Below are 18,389 nucleotides of genomic sequence, written 5' to 3'. Positions count from 1 at the left end.
CGGAGGACACTGCTGGTGGCCCTTGCTGGTCCTTCATTGCCTTGATTTGGCCACCCAATTGCGCCACACTTGCTGTGAGCTGTTGTAGATGATCCATGATCTGAAGCAAAGCGGACTCGTGCTGGCTCACCTTGGCTGCCTGGCTGGAGAATGCTCGTTTAAGGCTCTCTGATTCTGCTGGGTCCATTTTTGCCAGACGATTCTGTGACGATGTGGTCAATGGCAAGGACCCAGATGCAGAATCGTGAACAAAGGTTTATTGAGCACAAACAAAAAATCACCTTCTCAGGGAAAAACTCTTGTTGCAAAAGGTTAAAAACACAAAATCACCACAAGGGAAAAATCTACATAAATCTCAACGAGAAACAGGCTGGAGAGCAACTGGAAAGCAGGGTTGAGTGATCTTGGGGCAAAAATCGCACAGGAGGAGCGTTTGGAGCCGGCTAAAGAAGCCGGCTGATTGCTGATGTCCTGCAGATGTGTAGAACGAGCCCTGCTCTCCAGCAGCTCTGGCCCGCCCTCTCACACTGCCCTGGTGAATAAAGAAGGGTGTGGGTCAATATTGCAATCACAATGGACAAAAATCACAACCACAACATCTACTCCCCATTCATGGAAGTAATATAAGATGTTTACACTAGAGCTCATACAGTAAATGTCATGTTAGACAGACCAATCTTAAATACAATTAATTCACTATGCTACATTATGTACATTCCTTGACCATCTTAATTGTGTTTTGATTAATGTAGTGTAGATACAACTTTTTGATGTAAAATTGTTGTTATATTTGCCACCATTTTTCTCTGCTTTGTTATAAGAGAGAAGGATATGCAGCGTGCTATTGAAGTCCTGGATAGTCTGAAAATATATCTCCAAACTCTGCCCTTTGACTTCCAAAATGCATCTATCATTACCGGTCAGGAAGAAGGACTGTATGGATGGATTACTGTCAACTATTTGATGGGAAACTTTCTTGAGGTAAAACAAACCAAGCATGAAAACAGCTCTAAAGTGTATCTTACAACTTCTCTAAAAATAATTAGATGTCACTGACAATAAAGCCCAGCCAAGGCCAGCTTTCTTGTGACAGTCTGTTTGTAAGCATGTATGCATGACAATTTAAATATGTTTTACATGATTGACCATTCCATTTGCAAATGCATTTGTTACACTATTTCTGAGCAAAGTTTCCTTGTAACTGATCATCATCATTTCATCATTAGCTCATACCAGAATATACAGTATTAATCAAAGTTCGCTCACAATGATGTTCATTTTATTCAAAGAGTATGTGGTATTTATGCAGTATTTATGAGTGTGAAATACATTAGAATTCGGCACATTTGGAAAAAGGATTACACTAGACAGAGCACTTACTAGTAGAGTGCATATAAAACTGGCCAGTGTTCCTGGCTTTTTATACTTACATTCTTTATTTTGTGTTTGCAGAAAAGCCTATGGAACACCTATGTTCGTCCACAGACATCAAAGACTGTGGGCTCAATGGATCTTGGTGGTGCATCAACACAAATTGCTTTTGCAGTTAATGAAAAGCTCAGTGGGCCTGATTACATGCACATCAAGCTATATGGCCACCCTTACAATGTCTACACTCACAGTTTCCTCTGCTATGGCAAGAACGAAGCTGAGAAGAGGGTCCTGGACAAAGTCATTCAGGTATACCAAATGTAGCAGCAGAGGAGGGCATTTGATGGAATGTCAATGATGGATGACATTTTGTTGACGATAACGAATGAGAGGAAACTTGGAAAAATTGATGAAGCATTAGCAGAAGTGAGTTTTTGTCCATCAATGTAATAATTGATAACTGGGTCAGTACCAACGAAACTTCTCAGTCCGTCAATGAGAGATGCCCATTTCGGTGACGAATGACAGAAACACTTAACGGACACCCACTTTGCTGACGCACCGCAGAGTACTTCCACTTCTTTCCTGGGACTGCGGCCAAAGGCACTCTTTTTCTCCTACAGTAAACAACTAAATATACACTTAACAGGTATGCTAACTTTCTCGCACACCATTCTCCAAGCCTTGTCTCTTCCGGGTTTGTCCCAATACTGATAGCTGCCCATGTTGTAAAGCTTAGGTGACTACAGACTGATGCAAAGGGGTTCTTCATTGCGCCAGTTTATGTCGGGCAAGTTATTGAACAGGCTTGCGAGGGTGCACACATGTAGCAAGTGTTGGCATTTCATCAGGTTTCATTCAAGATGGCAAAACGTTGCAAAGACCCTTGCAAACCAGTTTTATGCTCGCCATCAGCTTTTCTTGTCATCAAATTTTGAACATTTTCAAATTTGAGAGCATAAAAAACGGTTTGTGAGGGTCTGCAACGTTTTGCAGTCTTGAACGAAACCTGACAAAATGCTCAGTAAGATAAGGGTTTAAGGGGGTCCTAAAAAGGGTAAGCACTGAGTCCGTTGTATTCTCTGCAGTTATAACCATGTGCAAATACCATATGTGGTGACATTAGTGAAGAAAGGAATAGTAAAATAAACAATGTCAAGTGGAAAACAGTGTTGACAAAATTGAATTTAGCATGACGGAAGTGTAGTTAAAATTATGTTGACGGGCTGACAATTAACGGACCAATGAAATTTAGTGAGCAATAAAGCCTGGTTAAAATAACGTTGACAGATTGATGATTACAATTTGGTTAGGCTTGAAATATTGACGATGACGGAAGGGTGACCCGACTGTTGACAATTGCCAAATGACAGACCCTCAAAATTAATTGATGTACCCACTTTTGTTTTGCAGAGTGCAACCGTGTGTGTAATCTCCAGGTTAATATCTGCCTTGTTTATGCATATACAGATCAAAATTCAGTGATGTCTTGAAAATATTGAGTGCTGAAGCTTCTACTTTGCTGCCAACAGACAGGAGACAACCAGTCAAGGATACATTATTACATTAAAGATAACAATCATAGTATGAGTATAGTATACACAATGTGTGTCTTCAGTATGTATGAAATGCATTGTTTCTTACCACATGTCACTTTTCTTGAAACAATTAGCGAAGTGAGTAAGAGAGTGTGTATACTTGTATGTATATATTTGGCTTGTATGTGACAGGTATACATTGAACCTTAAAGTGAATGAGACATGGGACATAATCACCCCAAAAACATTTTCAAGAAAGCGTACAAATAAATACAGATAATATGATTCAGCGACTGCTTTGGTAAATACACGATGAAACGGCCTCGTAAAAAAGTGATTTCTGTGAATTTTGCAAGCCTTGACAGGTTGGAGAGACAGTCCTCCAATAAATACAACCACCGAGATCGTTTTGAAAATACAGAGGGTTGTGTCAGCAAGGGCATCCGACATAAAACTTTGGCTAAATCAAACATGCGAATCAGGTATATGACTTCCATACCGGATCGGTCGAGGCCCAGGTTAACAACGACCGCCATCGGTGCTGTTGACCTAAAGGGTGCCGGTGGAAACTAGACTACTATTGGTCGAAGAAGGAGAGGAGGAAGGTGTGTTCGTAGGAAGAAAGAGAAGAGGAACACCAAGAGTCTAGGACTGAGAGTAGGGACTTTGAATGTTGAAACTATGACAGGAAAAGGTAGAGAGCTGGTTGACATAATGTAGAGGAGGAAGGTGGACATACTGTGTGTTCAGGAGACCAAGAGCAAAGCTAGAAGTTTAGGAGCAAGGTTCAAGTTGTTCTATCATGGTGTCGATAGGAAGGGAAATGGAGTAAGAGTTATCGTGAAGGAGGAGTTTGTTAGGAACGTCCTGGAGGTAAAAAGAGTGTCAGATAGAGTGATGAGCCTGAAGCTAGGAATCAAAGGTGTGATGATCAATGTTGTTAGTGGGTATGTGCCAACGGTTGGATGTGAGCTGAGGAGGAGAACTTTTGGTTGGACCGTGATGAAATGATGCAGAGCATCCCCAGAAGTGAGAGAGTTGTCATTGGTGCAGACTTTAATGGACACGGTGCAGGAAAAAGAGGTGATGAGGAGGTGATGGGCAAGTTTGGTATCCAGGAGAGGAACGCAGAAAGACAGATGGTGGTTGACTTTGCAAAAATAATGGAAATGGCTGTCGTGAATACTTTCTTCCAGAAGAGGCAGGAACATAGGGTGACCTACTAGAGTGGAGGTAGGAGTACACAGGTAGACTACATCTTGTGTAGACAGTGTAATCTGGAGGAGTGAATGCAAAGTGGTGGTAGGTGAGAGTGTAGCCAGACAGCATAGGATGGTAGTGTGTAGGATGACTCTGGTGGTAAGGAAGACAAAGACTGCAAAGGCAGAGCAGAGGACGAAATGGTGAAGGCTGAAAAAGGAAGAGTGTTGTATGATTTTCAGGAAGGAGTTGAGACAGGCTCTTGATGGTCAGGAGGTGCTTCCAGATGACTGGACAACTACAGCAAATGTGATCAGGGAGACAGGTAAGACAGTCCTTGGTGTGTCATCTGGAAGGAAAGGCGATAAGGAGACTTGATGGTGGAATAAGGAGGTGCAGAAGTGGATCCAGAAAAAGAGGCCAGCTAAGAAGTGGGACAGTGAGAGAATCGAAGAAAGTAGACAGGAGTACAGGAAAATGCAGCATAAGATGAAAGTAGAAGTGGCAAATCCAAAAACAAGGGGCTTACGTTGACAGGTATGCTAGGTTGGATAGTAAGGAGGGAGAGATTGATCTATACAGGTTGGCAAGGCAAAGAGAAAAATATGGGAAGGACATGCAACAGGTTAGGGTAATAAAGGATAGGGATGGAAGTGTGTTGACAGATTCCAGTAGTGTGATGGGAAGATGGAAAGATTACATTTAAGTGTTGATGAATGAGGAAAATGAGAGTGAATGGGTAGAAGAGGTGACTGTTGTGGACCAGGAAAAAGTAAAGATTAGTAAGGATGAAGTGAGAAGGACATTGAAGAGGATGAAGAGTGGAAAGGCACTTTGTCCTGATGATATGCCTGTGGAGGTATGTTAGTGTCTTGGAGAGGCAGCAGTATAATTTTTGACTGGGTTGTTTAACAGGATCTTAAGATAGTGAGAAGATGCATGAGGAAAAAAGTGCTGGTACCCATTTGTAAGAAAAAGGGAGACGTGCAGAGTTGTGGCAACTACAGAGGAATAAAGCTGATAAGCCACACAATGAAGCTACGGGGAAGAGTAGTTGAAGCTAGACTGAGGGCAAAGGTGAACATTTGTGAGTCCTTGGTGTGTCATCTGGAAGGAAGGAAAGGAGATAAGGAGACATGGTGGTGAAATGAGGAGGTGCAGAAATGGATCCAGAGAAAGGGGTTAGCTAAGAAGTAGTGGGACACAGAGGACTGAAGAAAGTAGACAGGAGTACAGGGGAATGCATGAAGGTGAAAGTAGAAGTGGCAAAGGCCAAACAAGGGGCTTACGATGACTTGTATACTAGGTTGGACAGTAAGGAGGGAGAGACTGATCTATACAGGTTGGCAAGGCAAAGAGACAGAGATGGGAAGGATGTGCAACAGGTTAGGGTAATAAAGGATAGGGATGGAAGTGTGTTGGCAGATGCCAGTAGTGTGATGGGAAGATGGAAAGAATACCTTGAAGAGTTGATGAATGAGGAAAATGAGAGAACGAAGAATAGAAGATGTGACTGTTGTGGAGCAAATATTAGTAAGGATGAAGTGAGAAAGGCATTGAAGAGGATGAAGAGTGGAAAGGCACTCGGTCCTGATGATATACCTGTGGATGTATGGAAGTGTCTAGGAGAGGTAGAATTTCTGACTGGGTTGTTCAACAGAATCTTAGATATTGAGAAGATGCCTCAGGAATGGAGAAGTGTGCTGGTGCCCATTTTAAAGAACAAGGGAGACGTTCACAGTTGTGGCAACTACAGAGGAATAAAGCTATGGGAAAAAGTAATTGAAGCTAGACTGAGGGCAGAGGTGAACATTTGTGAGCAGCAGTATGGTTTCATGCCCCCCCCCCCCCCCCCCATAAAAAAAAGAGTACCACAGATGCAGTGTTTGTTTTGAGGATGTTGATAGAGAAGTAGAGAGAAGGTCAGAAGAAGCTGCATTGTGTCTTTGTAGATCTGGAGAAAGTTTATGACAGGTAGCACAGAGAGGTATGTTCAAGTGGTCTAGGACATGTATGGGGACTGTAAGACAGTGGTGAGGTGTGACGGAGGTGTTCAAAGTGGAGGTAAGACTACATCAGGGATCAGCTCTGAGCCCATTCTTATTCGCTATGGTAATGGACAGGCTGACATACGAGGTTTGCAGATGACATTGTGATCTTTAGTGAGAGCAAAAGGTTAGTCGTAGCAAGGCGGAGTATCTGTGTGTGAATGAGAGGGACCCAAGTGGAAGAGTGAGGTTACAGGGAGAAGAGACAAAGAAGATGGGGGAGTTTAAGTATTTAGGGTCAACAGTCCAGAGCAATGGAGAGTGTGGAAAAGAAGTGAAGAAGCGTGTGCAGGTAGACTGGAATGGGTGGAGAAAAGTTTCAGGTGTGATATGTGATAGAATAGTCTTAGCTAAAATGAAAGGAAAGGTTTATAAAACTGTGGTGAGACCAGCGATGTTGTTTGGTCTGGAGACAGTGCCACTGAGGAAAAGACAGGAGGCAGAGCTGGAGGTGGCAGAGATGAAGATGCTGAGGTTCTCTTTGGGAGTGACCAGGATGGATAGGATCAGGAATTAGTAAATCAGAGGAGCAGCACATGTCAAAGCAGGGGTGGGCACACTCGGTCCTCGAGGGCCGGAGTCGTGCAGGTTTTGGATGTTTATTTTCTCCAACACAGCTGATATATGATCAGCTCATCAGCAAGCTCTGCATAAGTTTGATAACAATCCTGTTGATTGGAATCAGCTGCGTTGCAGCAGGGAAACCTCCAAAACCTGCAGGACTCCTGCCCTTGAGGACCGAGTTTGCCCACCACTGTGTTAGAGGCTTTGGAGATAAAGTCAGAGAGGCCAGCCTGAGATGGTTTGGACATGTCTAGAAGAGAGATAGTGAGTATATAGGAAGAAGGATGCTGAGTTTCCAAATGCCATGTAGGAGGTCTAGAAGAAGACCAAAGAGAAGGTTTATGGATGTAGAGGACATGAAGGTAGTTAAAGCAGAGGTTGCAGAGGACTGGGTTAGATGGAGGCAATTTTAGATTATTATCAGATGGGGCCAAATTACGATCAAGTGTTGCATATTTTAGTTTAGCGACCTCTATTGTCTATGTTAAACAGCGCAAAAATCCAAAAGCGAGACTCGAACCCGGTCCGTCTTATCTGAAAACAGGTGTTTATCTGACTGAGCCAGTGATTATTTCAGTGGTGTCGACATGTTTTCTTAGTGTTGAGTACATGTTTTCTAACCCTAACCCGTCTAAAACTTGACTGTATCTTTTCCTAACCTCAACCATTAGTGTCCCATGTAAAGACTTAACGTGTACTGTACAACCTCACTGAAAGCCTCATCCTAACCCCAACCATTAGTCCGTGACGGAAAATTGACATAAATGTGAACACTAAAAAAAAAACACTAAGGTCATTAACGGCCCGTTAGCTTAGTAAATTCGTCTTCCGACCAGATGACCCAAGTTTGATTCCCATTGTCATGGTCTGTGTTTGGGTTTTGTCCATTGGTCATGTTTTCCTTGTGTGTCTCCCCTTGTCAATGTCTCGTCAAGTTTTATCATGTCCTCCTGTGCTTGTCATCCCGGTCCCTGGTGTTACCCGAAAAGCTCCCCAAGCCACTTGTGTGTCATGTCCAGGTGTCTCGTTACTTATGTGTATTTAGTTCCCTGCTTTATTTCAGTCCTTGTCGAGTCATTGTCTGTGTCCCACCCTGTTTTCAGCTCCTGTGTGTCCTGCCTGTTTTAGTTTGATACCCGTGATTTTATTCCCAGTTTTGGTTAGTACTTTGTATCTTGTTTTGTACGTTTGTTTTGTGTTTTTGTTTAATTAAACAACCACTTTTTTTTAGCACACCTGCCTCCTCGCTCTGCCTTCCTGCATTTGGGTCCACTATCACCCCCGCACACCCTGACACCCATTACTTTTTTTTCAATTTTTAACATGGCTGATAGAACATGGCCGATAGAGGTCGCTAAACTACAATATATAACACTTGGTCGTATTTTGGTGCATGGTAAAACAACCAATATGGTCGTTATTGTTGGAGGACTTGTTGCATTTCCACTTCCCCCTGGTGACTCTGTGCTTGTGTGACGTCAGCAGCCCTTAGCAGCCCTCCTCACTGTTGACTCTCGCCAGCGATGAAGAGCTGTCACTAAGTTTTGTTTTTGTGTTGTTTCTTTGTTGCGACCGAACATTTTATACCGCCAACAGAGTGTCATAGCAAATTCTTTGCTACTCAAAAGGGATATAATAAAGCCGGAATAAGCATGATGATGACCCGTTTATCTGTCTTTCTGTCACTGGCACTGTTAGAGGTTGCCAGCTAGAAATTGTCAGCTTGTGTGTCGGTTTGAACAAAACTGGCAACGCAACGGCATTATACAAATGCAGGTGGGTGGAGAAAAAACACATACGAACAGTCAGCCAGCAGGGATGCTGTCGTTTGCTGATGTATCCGATTAGGCCGCTGGGAGTGTGCCACTGGGGAGATTTTGCGCGGGTAATAAAAATAAATAAAAAAATACTCCAATATGTTTTGATTTGATAAGCCGCTCATTTTGTCGTATATATCATATTCTTCAAAACAACAAACTGTATTAAAATTTGTCCTGAGATGTCCCTTACACTTTAAGTGCAATGAAAATAAATAGCAATATGTCTACTATTGAATGCCCACTGTAAATAATACAGGTCCACATTAGCCTTGTTTCCTTACAGCCCTCTTTAATTGCTTCCTACACGTTCTCCATTCCTTTCTTTGACCTTTACATCTTTCCTTTAATGCTGCAGGAATCATCGGACCCTGCCAACATTAACAACCCCTGTTACCCCACAGGCGTGAACATAACCATTAAAGCCTCTGCCATTTATGACACAGAGTGCACAAAGAAACCAAAGAATTATAGTCAGAATCAAGAATACTTCATGGTAGGATCTGGCAACTCAGACCAATGTGGGAAAATGGTAAAATCCATATTTGACTTCACCACTTGTTCCTCGCCTTACTGTTCCTTCAATGGGGTTGAGCAGCCGCCAGTCACTGGGGAATTTATGGTAATATGCAGAGTACACGCGCACTTACACACACACGCAAAACATGTAAAATAACTATGTTGGTATTGTTTATTTCTTCTGTGTCTTCAAGGCATACGCAGGTTATTTCTATGTTGCTCGAGCTTTGTTGATGAAAGAACAAACCGACCGCATCAGACCATCAGAGTATGATGAATTCAATACCTCAATCATCGCATTATGTAATGCACCTTGGAGTGAGGTAAGCTCTTCCAACAGTAATAAACCAGAAGGGGCACTCGCCGAGTGCTCTAAAAAAAAGGCAGAACGGAAGTTTTTAGGTTGACCTAACAATTGTTTCATTATACACATCACACACACACACTTGAAAAAATAAACATATGTATATAGAATAATATATATCTGTCTGTGTCTGTACCAGACATTTGGAATTGGTCCGTGTTGTTATTGTCAACAACCAGTTTCGTATTTGTCAAGCTCTTTTATTTTCAAATATGCTATGCTATGAATGACGTCAGATTAGTTATTCATGCACATATCTACTTGTGTGTCACATAGTTGTCAGACAGACACCACAGTTGAATTAAACAGTGACAAATGGTGAACTTGTTGCCACAACTCTGGTAAATGTTAGATATTCCGTAATTGTTAATTGAAACACCATTGTATTCAATTTAATTCTTTGCTTGTATTCCTGGAAACTAGCCAACTCAATTTAGGCGGGAGACTCCCAAATTATAACCTACAATCTCCTGCGTGTCTCCCGATTAGTAATTTCTCCCGCTAATCTCCCCAATTTACAGCGAAGTACACAGTTTACATTGTGGGGAACATTTGACACATTGTCTGGCAAACGGCGCCAATGCGTAGAGAAGGCCAACTTCAAAATAAACCGGAATTTACCAAATAATACGTGGAGTGAGATGTCTTGGAATACTTTTATTTTGAAGTTAGGGGTAGGGATCACCCTAATGGGATTTGGCCTTGCAGAGAATGCCAAGCGCCGCCGGCTGCTAGCGCATGCCGGCCCGGATGCCGGCTTTGGGTTGGATTCCAACCAAGGTTAGAATATTCCCATTTTGGGGGGAAATTGGAATTAAGGAGGGTGGGAGCTGTGCCCAGGCCCGACCCCAACCACACACCCAAGCACCAGCCCCCATAGGGTTAGCTGACCTCCAGAGGACTGACCCCTCACAGAGTTTACCCGGGAACGCTTCAGGAGGCCCCGGGTATAAAAGTTGGCCGCACATACCCTCGAACGCGGACCGGGCAGTGTCTGCCGGGGGAACTGTGCATTCAGGGCCTGTGTCCAGCCCCCGCTGGCGCTTGCGGACCAGGTTCCCATAATTCCCGGTAGCGTGTCGCCTGTTGCGGCGCAATGGATGACTTGACTTGTCTTGCAGAATGTGTGTCGGCTAGCGATGAGCGAGTACAGCACTATCTGTATCTGTTCGACCCTCTAAATTATCTGTATCTGTATTCGGAGTGGGCATGGCATAAAGTGGAATTGGGCATGGTTTAACCGGAGGTAGGCTTGGCTTGACAAAATGGGTGGGACTTACATCAATACATTACTGTATTTTTTTTGTATGAAATTGAAAAAAAAATACTTTGGAATGAAAATGAAATAAAAAGTTTAAATTTTTTGTTTATTTGAAAATTATTGACAAAACTAATAAAGATTGAAATCAATGCTTTTGATCGCAAAATAACTATTTTTCCCAAAAAGTTTTTCCTAAACTTTGAAAAATGTTTGTGTATGAATACATTTTTACAGAACAGTCTGTTAATTGAGATTCACTATTTTTATCACAACAGTAAGGGAATTATTTAGAACATGTTTCTTTTAATGACTCAGAATAGGAATCTTTTTAAATGGAAAATGGACTGCATTTATATAGCGCTTTAACTACACCATATGGTGCCCAAAGCGCTTTACAATTATGCCGCACATTCACCCATTCATACACACACTCATACACCAGTGGTCGACTGCTGCCATGCAAGGCGCTGCAAGGTCCACTAGGAGCAAATCAGGGTTCAGTGTCTTGCTCAAAAAAACTTCGACATATTCACCACAAGTGAGGATCGAACCCACAACTTTATGGATGGGAGACGACCACTGAGCCACGGCGTCCCATTTTAAGTCTATGAAGAAATATTTACATAACAGTCTGAAAATGAATATTCACTGATCACAACCGTAAAGAAACTAGACAGACAGACAAACCAGACAGCATAGGATGGTAGTGTGTAAGATGACTCTGGTGGTGAGGAAGACAAGGACGGCAAAGCAAAGGACGAAATGGTAGAAGCTGAAAAAGGAAGTGTTGTATGACTTTCAAGAAGGAGTCAAGACAGGCTCTGGATGGTCAGGAGGTGCTTCCAGATGACTGGACAACTACAGCAAATCTTATCCGGGAAACAGGTAGGACAGTCCTTAGTGTGTCATCTGGAAGGGAAGGGGATAAGGAGACTTGGTGGTGGAATGAGGAGGTGCAGAAGTGGATCCAGAGAAACAGGTTAGCTAAGAAGAAGTGGGACACTGAGAGGACTGAAGAACATAGAAAGGAGTACAGGGAAATGCAACGTAGGGTGAAAGTAGAAGTGGCAAAAGCCAAACAAGGGGCTTACGATGACTTGTATGCTAGGTTGGATAGTAAGGAGGGAGAGACTGATCTATACAGGTTGGCAAAGGCAAAGAGACAGAGATGGGAAGGATGTACAACAGGTTAGGGTAATAAAGGATAGGGATGGAAGTGTGTTGACAGATGCCAGTAGTGTGATGGGAAGATGAAAAGAGTACTTTGAAGAGTTGCCGAATGAGAATGAAAATGAGAGAGAACAAAGAGTAGAAGAGGTGGCTGTTGTGAACCAGGAAGTAGCAAAGATTAGTAAGGATGAAGTGAGAAGGGCAATTAGGATGAAGTGTGGAAAGTCCTGATTATTTACATGTGGAGGTATGGAAGTGTCTAGGAGAGGTAGTAGTAGAATTTCTGACTGGATTGTTCAACATGATCTTAGATAGTGAGAAGATGCCTGAGGAATGGAGGAGAAGTCTGCTGGTGCCCATTTTTAAGAACAAGGGAGACGTGCAGAGTTGTGGGAACTACAGAGGATAAAGCTAATGAGACACACAGTTAAGCTATGGGAAAGAGTAGTTGAAGCTAGACTGAGGTGAACATTTGTGAGCAACAGTATGGTTTTTCGCCAGGTCCGATGGATGTGCAAATTTGGCTGAATTTTTGTGCATATTTATAATAATAGACTAATAGAATAATTCATTCAATTACAATAGGGACGCTCAGGCTGTAATGAGAATAATTTCTACAAAAACAATAGGTACGTCGAAGTGCCCACTGCTTAGGGCCTACCAATAATGGGGGGGGGGGGGGTCCTTCAATTACAACAGGGACCTTGCAGTTGTCGCTACTGAGCCCTAACATTAATAATAGGTAAAAAGAATAATGCAACAGGTTAGGGTAAGCGGAAATGACGTCTAAGTGACAGATAAGTGCAAATGCTAAACGTTAGAGAACCCATATGTAACGAAGACATTTGCTATCTTTGCTATGTAACATTTTTCATCCTAATTATAAAATAACCCATTATTTTTCCTTTATTTTTCTTTTTAGCTGAGGATGCAAATGACATGGATCTTTCACAACTACCTTCGCACCTATTGCTTCGCATCTCATTACATCTTCACTTTGCTGACCAATGGTTACAAATTTGACACCAATACATGGAAAGATATTCACTTTCAAAACAAGGTAAGTTGAATGACAAAAAAACAACAACCCAGTCAGTATATTTTGTGTAGTGTTCACTGTGTGTGTGCACAGACATACACCGATATATGTGAAATGACATCTTTACCAAGTTGGTGAGCAATAATATGCTTGTGCTGTCACCACTAGCCGTTAGCTGTTGCAAACATGTTGTTAATGGCGCCACCCATCTCAAAGATTACATCCAAATCATCTGCAATTAAATAAATTGAAAGGCAGGCAATGTTTCAGTTCAGGGTGTCTTGAGGCTATGGCACTTTTTTTCTGGCAAAGAGGCTCCCTGAAATGAAGGGGATTATTCATGTGTGATACAAGAGCAAACAAAGTAGCTGGCCCTTTTTCCATGGCATAGCAGCTCACACATAAGAGATGTTCCTCAACAGCTGGCAGTGTTCCCAAATGACAAGCCAACTGACAAGAGGCTGTGTGTGCTGTTCATTGCCTTTGGGTGTCTGGGAGACTTTCTGGCAATTGTTCCAAACACACTTGAATGCATTATGGGAACTGTAATGGGGATGTGGGTTTTCTGACACATTGTTGGAACACAACAGACTATTGACAGGCTTTTTGGAATTTTACAAGAAACTGGGAAGGTTCTAATAAATTATTAACAGCTGCATAATTTAAAGGGCAAGTCAACCCCCTAAAAATCTCTACAATAATTTTCAGCATTCACACTTTTGGTATTTCGATTGTTTATTTCGCTTATTATCCTCACTTTTTCGGCGTCATTCAACTCCCACATACAACATCCTACTTACAACTTGCTCCAAAAACTCATGCCACCTAGGCTCATATTTTCCTCATTCAACATACTTAAACATTTTGCCCAATTTAACGTTTATTTTTTATTTTTTTTATTCAGTGGGACTGACGTTCAACTTTCTATGTCGGCATTCCACTCATCATCATTCGGAGGTCTTTGGCATTATGCTAAATTATATACATCTATACCTCCTGACTATCATATCGGGAAATACATTATGAATTTACTTGAAAGGAGCCTCTTGTTGTGGTTTGGGTTTGATTTGTTGTTTGTCTTTTGTCTGTGTCATCGGTTTTGTTTCTGTTGTCCCTGTGTCCTTCCCTTGTCTTGTCAAGCTTTATGTGATCCACCTGTTTGCCTGATGTCAAGCTTTATGTGATCCACCTGTTTGCCTGACCTTACTCGTGTGTCAACCAATTAGTGCCCCCTGCCACTTGTGTCTTGCCCAGGTGTGTCTCGTCATGTCAATCAGTGTTAGTGTATTTAGGGCCCCGTCCAGACAGAAGCAAAGCTGGCTTCGTTCCTCAAACAAATCTCGTATACACAGAAGCATTTCAAGACTTGCGTGTGTCCAAAAGAAGAAGCTGAGGATGTTTAACGGCTGTAATGTATTTGCTAAGTCTGGAGTGGCGCTGTAGCGCAGCCACAGGGAGTTAACGGGAAGTGAAGAAGAATCAGCGAAGAAGACGGACACTATTTAAGAAAAAAAAACGTTATTGCAATCTACAGAATAAACATGACTTTTGCATGTATCAAAACAACATGAAAAAGACGAACACAGGATAAGTGACAATGCCAGGTGATTAAAGTACAACACCACTTGTTGAACGTGGGAATAAAGAAGCAAAATATTTTGCTGCAAAAGCATAAGAAAGCTCACCTGAGTGGAGGCTGTGCAAAACGACTACATCACGTCAATCCGCCATTGTTGTTGACAGACTGACAGTTCACGCGCAGACACGCGAGAATTGGCGCATACGTCATCAATCTGCGACAATGCGTCATCATCAAGCTGCGACCATTACATCATTGCTAGAGGAGTATCCTGCATAAGGTGTCCAGACGGACGCGTACGGGGCATGTATTGAAATCTTTCCACTCTGGAGCCCGGTTTCAAAAGTGATCGGTTTCAAGCTCCGAAACCACGCCGTCATGTGGACAAACGGCTTAAACGGAAGGAAACTTGTGAAGATTCATTGAAACTGGCTTTCGTCTGGACGGGGCCTTAGTCTCTTGTCTTTTGTTCAGTTCTTGTTGGTTCATTGTTTGCTCGTAGGTGTTTGTTTGAGTTTCTGAGTCTGCCATTCGTCCTGTCCTTGCACTGGTTATTCTAGTGAGTTTTGTTGATTACTTTGTATATAGTTTTTTCCACGTCCCTTGTTTGCCTCTTCGTTTGTTCTTTGGGAAATAAAATCCCTTTTTGTTTCAACCTCCTGCAAGCCTGCCTGGCCTCCCTGTTTCCTGCATTTGGGTCCTTTTGTTTTTCTAACACTAGCAATGTGAAACGCCTATAAAGAAAGTAAGGTAAGCCTCTATTACGTTCCTAAAGAGACGATCAAAACTCTTGAATGCGTCTGGTGAATGACGAGAGCAAGGTGTGGGGGAGGGTGACTCTCCCGATCGCATGTTGTTTCTTTAGGAACACAACTAGGCTTAACTTGCTTTCTTTATCAGCGTTTCACATTGCTCAGAAGAGAGCCATTCTAAGTCACTACGCACTGAATGCGTTGCAACGTAAATAACAATGGCGGCGTAGTCCAAATAAAGTTCCTACAAAATATATTAAACTGGAAATTATTTTTGAAAAATAAATCTCATAGTTATGTTAGTAACGACCAAATAATATAGAACAAACTTGTCATGACAGTCGGGTTTCCTTTTAAATAATTATACTCCTAATATCCCTGTTCAGCTTTGATAGCTTTCAGTATTATACCACATTATTGAATATAATTACGCAGTGTTTCATAGCTTTTAAAGTCAGTTAGCTTAGTGGTTAAGCAAATGCCTCCCACATCAAGGTTCATATCCCGGTTGGAGTATATTTTAGTCTAAATTCAATTTCGTATAATAAAAAAAAAAAGTACTGCATATTCAATGTTAGATGGCATTATTCAACATTTTTAAAGCACTCAATCCCCAATCCTTTTCAATGACACATTCACTGGCATAACACTACACATCATTTCAAGGGTTGTCACAAGTCACCTGTGGCTCAATTGTAAAGTCAGTGGTAAAGCAGGTACCAGTATGTGGGAAATTGCAGTTCAAGTTCTGTTTAATATCATTTTTTAAATAATTCATAATCTTCACATCATGCATCTTACAATATACTTAAAAAGCATTCACAACATTCCACATGCATTCAAATATTCACATTCAGCATTCATGTGCAATTTTCTCCAGAAATTTCACATCTAGTATGTTATATACTATCCCACAAGTCTAAACACGGTATTACGATATATTAAGAATGTGTTTTGTAGAATATGAGTTAAGCAGCAACATCTACCGATTTTTACGCAACTAATTTTGCTACTTGACTGAAAATAACATACATCACAGTTGTTCAGGGCTGAGGTAATGACCAATCACAGCTCAGCTTCAGAAAACAATTGACCCGTGATTGGTCATTACCTGAGGCCTAATGTCATTTTCAGTCGACAGCAAGTGGCAAAATAGCCGCCTCTGGAGATGGATTAAAAACGGGTGGATTTTGCTGCCCAACTCATATTTCACAAATGCAGTATTGATCAAAATGCTGTGTTTTAAAGTCGTGGGGGCACATACATCATATTGTAAAGAACATTTTTGGCTTGAGGACATATGTGTTTTTATCTTCTTTTCAGGTAAAGAACACGAGTGTAGGTTGGAGTTTGGGATACATGCTTAGTAGCTCCAATATGATCCCGTCTGAGGTGAATGAAGTCCTCCCACTGACGGATCCTGTCTTTGCTGGTCTTATTTTTTTATTTTCAGCTCTGACCATTGTGACTGTCATCTTGATTTTCATCATTCTTATTCGCACATGTTATTAACTCCGAGGCCCAGCCCCTGATCATTTTGCCCTATCACCCTCTGAGAGCCCAGCGGATGGTCATTCTAACCTGAACACTTTTAGTTAATACCCTATCCTCAGAAGTTGTTCTTTTGTTAATTGGTCTATTACTGGTGCACTGCACACTTCACAAAATAACAACTGTGATTTGTTCACAATGCTTTTTATTTGTGGTTTAAAAAAAATACAAAACAGTATTTAAAAAAAATTAACCCCAGAAATGCAACTAATGAAAACAAAATCCAAACATATTCATTCAGGGGTGAAAGTGGGCCGGAACTGTCAGGTACTACGCTCCAGTAAAAGATTCGGGACCGTAATGGTGCTTCGGTCCCGAAAATATGATGGCTACGCAACTAAAAATAATCTGCTAGGCTGCCACACACGCATCTACTAATGTGACGTCAGATTTACAAGTGTTAACAAGTTTAATAAAGTGCTTCTGAATCACTCCAATGTGCTTGTGTAGCTAATCCGTTTCCACCGATATTTTTTAAACCAACCACCACGCCAGGGGCGGACTGAACCACAGGGGCACTTGGGATTTCCCCCGGTGGGCCGAAAAAATAAATAATAATAATAATAAAAAATAAAAAAAAATAAAAAAAAGTAACAACGCATAGATTGGCTCTAGTGGCGTGAACAGGGGCAGACTGACCATTGGGGATTTGGGAAAAATTCTGAACAACCGCGGTCCGTCCAAGGCCGATTTGGACCGGTATTTATTATTATTATTATTATTATTATTGCGCCCTTTGTGTTTTACAATACACATATGAATCTTTTAAGGAAATATATGTACAGCCAGCTCACTATTTTATAAGTACAGGCCGACTCACCGAGATGCTGTACAGACAGCCACAACAAGCCCCCAACGGCCCCGCAGCCACGCTTTCGGCCGCCACTAGCAGGGAGGACACACACGGCTGGGCACCTGGCGGAGCGAGTCCCCCAAGTCAGCTTCAAACACAAACTCAAAGCAATGTGTGAACTGACCGTTAATGCTTCGTCGGATTGTCGCCTTGTAACCAATAATAAGCAGCGCTGCAGCAGCCAATTAACTACAAACAATCAGGAGTGCACGCACCACGTGCTGCACAACGCTGACTTGGTGCTGCGGCAGACGTGGAGGCAGGACGCTGACTTGGTGCTGCGGCAGACGTGGAGGCGGGACGCTGACTTGGTGCTGCGGCAGACGTGGAGGCGGGACGCTGACTTGGTGCTGCGGCAGACGTGGAGGCGGGACGCTGACTTGGTGCTGCGGCAGACGTGGAGGCGGGACGCTGACTTGGTGCTGCGGCAAACGTGGAGCCGGAACGGGGACTTGGTGCTGTGGCAGAGGTTTGGGGACTTGGGGACTGTCCAACCTGTCACCCAGAGCGCTACCAGCCAAAGCCAGGTGCCGCAGGGCTTCATCTAACAATCCTATGATCAAAGCTCTGGAGACAAGTATTTCTTTGTGGCGGGACAGCGCCCCCGCCTGGTCCTTCTGTGGTCGAAGCCATTCTATCAGGTTGAAGAGTGGGGTGGAGGACCCAAATGCAGAGAGCAAAAGGAGCAAGGCAGGGATGCAGTCAAAAAGGGGATTTAATTAAGAAAAAGGCAAAAAAGGTACTTGGCAAAAATAACAAAATC

At 42.4% G+C, this 18,389-nt stretch overlaps 1 protein-coding gene and 1 pseudogene across 2 annotated transcripts in view; one reads left to right on the top strand and one right to left on the bottom strand.

The window, feature by feature from the left end:
- Nucleotides 1–17,205, top strand: part of entpd3 (ectonucleoside triphosphate diphosphohydrolase 3) — a 45,038-nt gene extending 27,833 nt beyond the window's left edge. For both annotated transcript variants that reach the window (XM_086078401.1, XM_086078403.1), the window contains exons 5-10: nt 822–981; nt 1,453–1,680; nt 8,897–9,160; nt 9,252–9,380; nt 12,775–12,912; nt 16,546–17,205. In XM_086078401.1, coding sequence (XP_085934527.1) covers nt 822–981; nt 1,453–1,680; nt 8,897–9,160; nt 9,252–9,380; nt 12,775–12,912; nt 16,546–16,734 — 1,108 coding nt within the window. In that variant the 3' untranslated portion in view covers nt 16,735–17,205. The remainder of the gene's footprint in view (nt 1–821; nt 982–1,452; nt 1,681–8,896; nt 9,161–9,251; nt 9,381–12,774; nt 12,913–16,545) is intronic.
- Nucleotides 4,162–12,212, bottom strand: LOC147171778 (uncharacterized; annotated as a pseudogene).
- Nucleotides 17,206–18,389: the final 1,184 nt, after the last annotated feature.

This window comes from Leptonotus elevatus, chromosome 6 (assembly GCF_054856555.1).
Source record: "Leptonotus elevatus isolate MCC_2025b chromosome 6, RoL_Lele_1.0, whole genome shotgun sequence".
Taxonomy (NCBI): domain Eukaryota; kingdom Metazoa; phylum Chordata; class Actinopteri; order Syngnathiformes; family Syngnathidae; genus Leptonotus; species Leptonotus elevatus.
Note: the sequence above shows the minus strand (reverse complement) of the source record. Positions and strands in the feature narration are given on the sequence as shown.